Genomic DNA, 9,502 nt, shown 5'->3' on the forward strand with positions numbered 1-9,502 from the left:
GTATGCCTAGAGGTCAGATGAAGCGATACATTCACCGTATCAATGATGATGAGCCAGAAAGGAATGAAATATGACTATTCAAGTGCTTAGGTTAGTAGTTGGCACGTCCTATAGATACGTAAAAGAGTACATGTATCCTTGTATGATTTAGTCCGAAGGTTTGAGTCAGTACGGTGAACCGTTGAAGGGGTCGGATGGAAAAGGAGCTTAAAATCAGGGATTTTTAAGCTCCGTAATGTGGCATGATGAAGAGGAAAATAGAAGAACTGACGATAAAAACAGCAACTAATGAAATGGCGAGAGACGGGCCAAGGGTTATCTTATGAATACACTCTTGATGAATGTGCATATGTCATACAATTAATGTGGACATGAGCCATAGCTCAGTTAACTGATTACAGATGTGTTGCATCCCACCTGCCCGGGTTCGATCCTGGATCGAGCAGTGAGTGCCTCATTTTTCTCCTCAAAGTGCAAGTTAGAACTCTTAGGGCCTGTTCTGAACCTCTCCAGCTTCTGACTCCACAAAATTCGAGTGTGAAGCCGGCCCGAACGCCTAAGCTCCGTGAAGCTAGATTCACGAAGGTCAGCCCAATCGCGGTGTAAAAACATGAAGCTCCAAAAGCCCAGCTCCACGAAAGCCAGAATCAGGAATTGCCCAATATTACAACCACACTGCCACCGCCAAAGAAAACATTTGGAGCCACACGTGAAGAAAATCCCGACCCAGTACGCCACCCCTCCCCATCACAACTCTCCCTCTCGCTCGAGTGCTCGACCTAACACTCCTGCCGCCACCCCCGCTGACATGGCTGGCTCCACCCAGTCAGCGGCCGGCGCCCCCATACACCTCCAGATCCGTATGTTCCAGGACCATCCCCGCTGGTTCCCGCCCAGAACGCCACCTCGACGCAACATCCCCATCGGCACCCAAGCATCATCCCCACCGGCACCTAACGCAGCAGGCAGGAAACATCGCCAGAGACATCGCCCCGATGGGATTGACGCCGGTGCTTGCCCCGACGCCGTTGGCAGCCATGGTGCTGCTCATGTAGATGCCCATGGCAGACCGAACTGGGCCGCCTCCAGCCGGCCCAGAATGGCGCCCAACAGGCTAGCGACCTCCTAGCTGGGCTGGAGCGTTGCAAGAAGCTAAGAACGCTTCCTAATGGTTAGAAGCTGGATGGAGAAGCTGAATCTGTGGAGTTGATGGAGTTGGGAGAGGTTCAGAACAGACCCTTAGCCTCCTACCTTTATTTTCAACAACAAAATGGTAGCATAATCCTTGCAAAAACAAAATATTGAAAAAAACTGCAAGGGAAACCCCCAAAGTATATAAAACCCAAATCGGAGTCCGTGAGGACTTGAACCCAGGTGATGGGGGTTGTATATCCACTCCCCCAACCAAGTGAGCTAAGGCCTCGGCCCCCCAAAAAACCTAAAAACCTAATAGCCATACCCATAGTTAATTCCATTCCAGTTTGGCTCTTGGAGAGGATGCATGCTTTTGCGGATGTTGCGGACACGCCGCCAGATGCAGCGGCGATTTGCTGTCAACCCGCATAGCCCGCATAATCTATATGAATCGGTGAGGAAAACAAACTAAAACAAGAGACTGATAATCGAAGGTGGAACCGGATAGCCATCCTTTGTTCTCCTTGGCTCTCCTGATGAGGCAGGGGGTGATAAAGGTAAAGTAATCGAAGTCCGGCTGTACTCAGAGCAGAGCGGAACGAGGCCAGCTGCTCACGCTCCTCCGTCACCAGCACCTTCGGCTTCAACGGTGGCAGGCACAGCGGGCTCAAGTTGGACACAGTATCAGGACCATCAATTAGGATGCTACCTAATAAATCGTGCCATGTGATGCTAGAAATTCTCAGCAGAACAGCCCAGCGTAAACGAGCGAGATAGAAGATGTCCTGATATGTGGGTTAGACGGCGCCCACGGGACTCGCATAACTACTTCATCGTCCGCCGCATTAGCCAACAATAATGATGCGGGCAGAAGTAGCGAGAAGCGGGATAGCCGCAGCCCATCCCACTTGCAACCTGAGCTCTTGGAATGGAAGGTACCTTTACCAGATCATTCCAGTGTACCATTCAGGAGTATAAAATAATCATGATCTATAAAAAAATGGATGGTTTCCATTTAGTTCACTGTAACAGATATTTTACCTTTTCTTCCAACAGCATTCATTAATTTGCCATATCTCTACTATTAAACAGGTTCCTATCCAAAACACCAAAAGCTCCAACGTGAAATAGATATATGACCCCTGCCTACCTCGATCTATCGCATCATACCCCCCCCACACACACACACACACCCACACACACCCACACACACACCCACACACCCTCTCTGTTCTGCTTGCGTCGTCTCCTCTTGTAATTTGTAAATTAATTGATCTAGTATTCCAGTACAAACTAAATTTGCTACTATACTTATACCACCGATAAGGAATATCTAATCATGTTTTGAAACTAGATGTGTTTTCTGCCATGACACCCACGGAGGGGTACTTCTCTGTTTGTCAAAGAGCAGAAAGGTAAGTTAGAAAATTTTGGCAATATAATTATGGGTTAAAGGTACTTCTCACGTAAACTAGTGTGATAAACCCTATCTATTATTTTCACTGCAAGCAATTAATGGCAATACAATTGTGATTTTGGAAATAACATATACATCTTTAAAAATAGCTTACTACAAATTGACATGGAATATATAGACCTAAAAAAATGAAAGATAATCACCTCTTTCCAATTTGGAATCCCGCCCTCTGGAACCCATTGTGGATGGTCAAATTTGCAGGTTTCTTCGTACTTACATGTTCTGGTCCTCATATAGAAAGCACACTCCTTTTCCCCAGGTCGCTGTGGATAAATAGGAAGGCTGCTTTCAAGCCTAGGGCGTTTGACCATAGTGTTCGGAGAATAAAATGCATCACTCTGCCCAATAGTACTATGGCTTCCCATAATAGATTGATGATAGAGAACTATAGTAGATATACAAAAGAACTTTATTAAGCTAGTGGTATTAGAAAACCATATACTAGCAATAAATAGTGGTAATAATAATATACTGAAATGAAGAATAATGGTACAACAAGGAAACAAATATATTGATCAGCCTCACACTCCTAACCTAAACACTAATATAAGTTGAGAATGAAGCTCTAAGGTCATTTACAGGACATCATGGAAAATATCTCTAACACCTCTAGACTTGTATAGGCACATATACAGAACACCATGGAGCAACCTCTCGAAGTCTACGAAATAGGCTTGCATTTTGTTTTCCGTAAATTTACAGATAAAGCTGTTTCAAGCTCTATCTCACTGCAACATTAAAAAAAACACGTATGGTCATCCAGTGCACGAGCACAAAATCGCTATATGACGACAACCAGGAAATTAACTTAACTGATAAGAAGTTATGCCGTCCAGCATAAAAATTATATGGTTTGCTCATCCTCATTTCATCTGTAAATTGTGTAAGACCCAAACTTCTTTTTTCTTGTACAGCTGCTAATTTCTCCTCTTTCAAGCTTCAATAATGCTACTTTAACCTTATTCTACGCGCAAGATTATGAGATGTCAGAAAAGGCCCAGCTATGCAAGGACCTGAGATGTTCTAGAGGCCAAAAGTTGACACCCTCATGAAACTAGACCACCTAGAAACCCATTGTAATCCAGAAGGACCTGCCATATAGCTCCCTCCAACTTGGATAAGCCCCCCAACAGCATTGATGTGTACAAAGGAGCAGAAGCTGCTCAAGAAATAACTATCAGAAGCTTCTCTAACTCTTGAGTCCTTGACAGAATGGTTTGACCTGACGTCTCACTTGTGTGGACGCTGAGGAACCGGTTAAAAACTGACTGTGAGGCAGGTATGACTGCATAAGCAGAAGCACATGGGGCTGACACACTTTCTCCGTATCCACTATCTACCGTGTTCTAAGTGAAAATGCCTAGGTTTAGGTAGCTGCATGGTTCGCATAATGCGACAAACCAGTGATGTGTTCATAGATCCTAGTATGTATAGTATAGAAGCAGTAACAACACGCGGACATGATTTATGCCGAGTGCCATGCCATGTTAATGCGCGCCAAATGCCACAACCAATTGATATTTTCGGACTCGATCCCGTACCCATATAAAAATTCAGTCACGCCAGAGAAATTGGACGTTTATTTCACAACGAATATGCTGCCGCACAGGTGTAACCGGCAAAACTCGGTAGTATTATCAAATAAACGCAGTAGAACACTACCACTTAGCAGAACAGGGAATGGGCTGCTCTCACCATCTGCGGGTCGCCTCGCGCCGACATGCGGGTCGAATCCGCCGGAGGCGGAGGGGTAGGGGTAGGATGACGGGTCGCCAGCGTAGCGCGCCGCGATGAGGTCGATCTCGTAGGAAGAGTACCTCGCCGCCGCATTGTCGCCTACCCCACCACGGCCGTATGGGTGAAAAGGGTAGTCCGACATCGCCGACGCATCGTCGCCTACGCCACCGCGGCCGTACGGGTAAAAAGGGTAGCCCGACATCGCCGCCGGCGTACGAATGCGCTAGGGTTTCACGGGCTCGGGGTGGGGACTGGGGTGGGAGGCTGTTGGGTACAATTCACCCAAAGAACGAAACTCTTTGTGCTCGTTTCTTTCTTGCTTTTTTAGGAAACTACTGTATACTTTTTTTTTAGTGTTAGGAAACTATTACTTTTTTTTTGAGGGTTAGGAAACTATTACTTGAAAGTGGGGACTGGGGTGGGAGGCTGTTGGGTACAATTCACCCAAAGAACGAAACTCTTTGTGCTCGTTTCTTTCCTGCTTTTTTAGGAAACTACTGTATACTTTTTTTTTAGTGTTAGGAAACTATTACTTGAAAAGTATCTTGTGCATCGGTGTTGGTGGTGCTACCGGTGCATTGGACACCATAAACGTATAGCAATGTTTGAGAAAATCTGAAAAAAGTGTAACGCATTGACACGCCATTGATTTATATTGTCGCAAAAATTCAAAACATTGCACGAGATAAAAGAAAATGACAAAATTAGTATCAATGTGACAATGGGTCAAATCTAAAACCCAACTTATATTGTGTACTATTCAGTGTGGATTTTATGACTTTTGTACCTCGAGCAGTATTCAAATTTCGAGTTGAAATTTGGCGACAACATAAATCGATGTTGTGTCAATGTGCTAATTTTTTCAGATTTTTCCAAACATTTTTAGACGTGCAAAAAGCGTCCGGTGCACCGGTAGCATTACAAGCACCGGTGCAACGGATACTTTCGAACTATTACTACCTGCTTTACAATCTGCCCCTGAATTTCTAGAGACTTCTCCCTGTTGGGAAACGTAGTAATTTCAAAAAAAATCCTACGCACACTTAGGATCATGGTGATGCATAGCAACGAGAGGGGAGAGTGTGTCCACGTATCTTCATAGACCGAAAGTGAAAGCGTTAGCACAACGCGATTGATGTAGTCGTACGTCTTCACGATTCGACCGATCCAAGTACTGAGCGTACGGCACCTCCGAGTTCAGCACACGTTTAGCTCGATGACGTCCTGTAAACTTTGATCCAGCAGAGCTTCACGAGAGAGTTCCGTCAGCACGACGGCGTGATGACGGTGATGATGTTGCTACCGACACAGGGCTTCGCCTAAGCACCGCTACGATATAACCGAGGTGGAATATGGTGGAGGGAGGCACCGCACACGGCTGGAATAGATCAACAGATCAACTTGTGTGTTCTAAGGTGCCCCCTGCCCGCGTATATAAATGAGCAAGGGGGGAGGCGGCCGGCCAGGAGGAGGGCGCGTCAGGGAGGAGTCCTACTCCCACTCTCCTTTTCCTTGTTGGAGTAGGAGAGGGAAGGAATGGAGAGAGGAGGAGAAGGAAAAAGGGCCCCCCTCCTTGTCCAATTCGGACTAGAGGGGGAGGGGGCGCGCAGCTGCCCTGGCCGCCCCTCCTCTTCTCCCACTAAGGCCCGTGAGGCCCAATTAACTCCCCGGGGGGTTCCAGTAACCCCCGGTACTCCAGTTTTTATCTGAAACCACTCGGAACACTTTCGGTGTCCGAATATAGTCGTCCAATATATCGACCTTTACGTCTCGATCATTTTGAGACTCCTAGTCATGTCCGTGATCATTTCCGGGACTCCGAACTACCTTCGGTACATCAAAACACAAAAACTCATAATACCGATCATCGCCAAACTTTAAGCGTGCGGACCCTACGGGTTCGAGAACTATGTAGACATGACCGAGACACGTCTCCGGTCAATAACAAATAGCGGAACCTGGATGCTCATATTGGCTCCTACATATTCTACGAAGATCTTTATCGGTCAAAGCGCATAACAACATACGTTGTTCCCTTTGTCATCGGTATGTTACTTGCCCGATATTCGATCGTCGGTATCTCAATACCTAGTTCAATCTCGTTACCGGCAAGTCTTTTTACTCGTTTCGTAATGCATCATCCCGCAACTAACTCATTAGTCACATTGCTTGCAAGGCTTATAGTGATGTGCATTATCAAGAGGGCCCAGAGATACCTCTCCGACAATTGGAGTGACAAATCCTAATCTCGAAATACGCCAACTCAACAAGTACCTTCGGAGACACCTGTAGAGCACCTTTATAATCATCCAGTTATGTTGTGACGTTTGATAGCACACAAAGTGTTCCTCCGGTAAATGGGAGTTGCATAATCTCATAGTCATAGGAACATCTATAAGTCATGAAGAAAGTAATAGCAACATACTAAATATAACTTTATTATTGCCTATAGGGCATATTTCCTTCAGTCTCCCACTTGCACTAGAGTCAATAATCTAGATTACACAGTAATGATTCTAACACCCATGGAGCCTTGGTGCTGATCATGTTTTGCTCGTGGAAGAGGCTTAGTCAATGGGTTTGCAACATTCAGATTCGTATGTATCTTGCAAATCTCTATGTCTCCCACTTGGACTTGATCCCGGATGGAGTTGAAGCGTCTCTTGATGTGCTTGGTTCTCTTGTGAAATCTGGATTCCTTGGCCAAGGCAATTGCACTAGTATTGTCATAAAAGATTTTCATTGGACCCGATGCACTAGGTATGACACCTAGATCGGATATGAACTCCTTCATCCAGACTCCTTCATTTGCTGCTTCCGAAGCAGCAATGTACTCCGCTTCACATGTAGATCCCGTCATGACGCTCTGTTTAGAACTGCTCCAACTGACAGCTCCACCGTTTAATATAAACACATATCCGGTTTGCGATTTAGAATCGTCCGGATCAGTGTCAAAGCTTGCATCAACATAACCATTTACGATGAGCTCTTTGTCACCTCCATAAACGAGAAACATATCCTTAGTCCTTTTCAGGTATTTCAGGATGTTCTTGACCGCTGTCCAGTGATCCACTCCTGGATTACTTTGGTACCTCCCTGCTAAACTAATAGCAAGGCACACATCAGGTCTGGTACACAACATTGCATACATGATAGAGCCTATGGCTCAAGCATAGGGAACATCTTTCATTTTCTCTCTATCTTCTGCAGTGGTCGGGCATTGAGTCTTACTCAACTTCACACCTTGTAATACAGGCAAGAACCCTTTCTTTGACTGATCCATTTTGAACTTCTTCAAAACTTTGTCAAGGTATGTGCTTTGTGAAAGTCCAATTAAGCGTCTTGATCTATCTCTATAGATCTTGATGCCCAATATGTAAGCAGCTTCACCGAGGTCCTTCATTGAAAAACTTTTATTCAAGTATCCTTTTATGCTATCCAGAAATTCTATATCATTTCCAATCAACAATATGTCATCCACATATAATATTAGAAATGCTACAGAGCTCCCACTCACTTTCTTGTAAAATACAGGCTTCTCCAAAAGTCTGTATAAAACCATATGATTTTATCACACTATCAAAGCGTTTATTCCAACTCCGAGAAGCTTGCACCAGTCCATAAATGGATCGCTGGAGCTTGCACACTTTGTTAGTACCTTTTGGATCGATAAAACCTTCAGGTTGCATCATATACAACTCTTCTTCCGGAAATCCATTCAGGAACGCAGTCTTTACATCCATTTGCCAAATTTCATAATCATAAAATGCGGCAATAGCTAACATGATCCGGACGGACTTAAGCATCGCTATGGGTGAGAAGGTCTCATCGTAGTCAACTCCTTGAACTTGTCGAAAACCTTTTGCGACAAGTCGAGCTTTGTAGACAGTAACATTACCATCAGCATCTGTCTTCTTCTTGAAGATCCATTTATTCTCGATGGCTTGCCGATCATCGGGCAAGTCAACCAAAGTCCACACTTTGTTCTCATACATGGATCACATCTCAGATTTCATGGCCTTAAGACATTTTGCGGAATCTGGGCTCATCATCGCTTCCTCATAGTTTACAGGTTCGTCATGGTCTAGCAACATGATCTCCAGAATAGGATTACCGTACCACTCTAGTGCGGATCTTACTCTGGTTGACCTATGAGGTTTGGTAGTAACTTGATCTGAAGTTTCATGATCATCATCATTAGCTTCCTTACTAATTAGTGTAGGTGTCATAGGAACCGGTTTCTGTGACGAATTACTTTCCAATAAGGGAGCAGGAACAGTTACCTCATCAAGTTCTACTTTCCTCCCACTCACTTCTTTCGAGAGAAACTCCTTCTCTAGAAAGGATCCATTTTAGCAACGAATGTCTTGCCTTCGGATTTATGATAGAAGGTGTACCCAATAGTTTCCTTTGGGTATCCTATGAAGACACTGTAACACCCCGAATATGATTTACCTAATATGTAATCCAACTCTTGCCGTTTTCGGCATTAAGTTATTTTATTTTCTCGGGTTCGGGTTTTGTCTCCGTGTGTTGTTGTCGTTGTCATGCATCTCATATCATGTCATCATGTGCATTGCATTTGCATACGTGTTCATCTCATACATCCGAGCATTTTCCCCGTTGTCCGTTTTGCATTCCGGCGCTCCGTTCTCCTCCGGTGGTCTTTTCTACCTTTCTTTCGTGTGTGGGGGTTAAACATTTCCGGATTGGACCGAGACTTGCCAAGCGGCCTTGGTTTACTACCGGTAGACCGCTTGTCAAGTTTCGTACCATTTGGACTTCGTTTGATGGTCCAACGGTTAACCGAGGGACCGAAAAGGCCTCGTGTGTGTTGCAGCCCAACACCCCTCCATTTTGGCCCAAAACCCACCAAAACCCTCTCCATCATCTAGAGCGTTCGATCACTATCGCGTGGCCGAAAACCGCACCTCATTTGGACACTCCTAGCTCCCTCTATGCCTATAAATACACCATCCTTCCGAAATTTCGGTTCTTCTTGCCCCCGAAACCCTAAAGTTCCAGATACGCCGCCACCGGACATGTCCGCCGCGCCAGACATTTCGTCCGCCATCGCCCACGGCCACTAACGGGGCGCCACGTGGCACCGCCCGGCCACCTCCGCCGCCAGCCCGCGAGGCCCGAGGCGGGCCC

General features: G+C 45.5%; 1 protein-coding gene across 6 annotated transcripts in view; it reads right to left on the reverse strand.

The window, feature by feature from the left end:
• The window catches only part of LOC119268387 (zinc finger CCCH domain-containing protein 8-like), a 9,306-nt gene extending 4,663 nt beyond the window's left edge, over window positions 1–4,643 (reverse strand). For 2 of the 6 annotated variants that reach the window (XM_037550007.1, XM_037550004.1), the window contains exons 1-2: window positions 4,307–4,643; window positions 2,755–2,996 (exon numbers count right to left, since the gene is read on the reverse strand). In XM_037550007.1, the coding sequence (XP_037405904.1) occupies window positions 2,755–2,996; window positions 4,307–4,550 (486 nt within the window). In that variant the 5' untranslated portion in view covers window positions 4,551–4,643. Of the gene's footprint in view, window positions 1–2,754; window positions 2,997–4,273 lie in introns of all 6 variants that reach the window. The other 4 variants (XM_037550003.1, XM_037550002.1, XM_037550005.1 and 1 more) reach the window with 3 other exon arrangements.
• Window positions 4,644–9,502: the final 4,859 nt, after the last annotated feature.

This window comes from Triticum dicoccoides, chromosome 3A (genome assembly GCF_002162155.2).
Source record: "Triticum dicoccoides isolate Atlit2015 ecotype Zavitan chromosome 3A, WEW_v2.0, whole genome shotgun sequence".
Taxonomy (NCBI): domain Eukaryota; kingdom Viridiplantae; phylum Streptophyta; class Magnoliopsida; order Poales; family Poaceae; genus Triticum; species Triticum dicoccoides.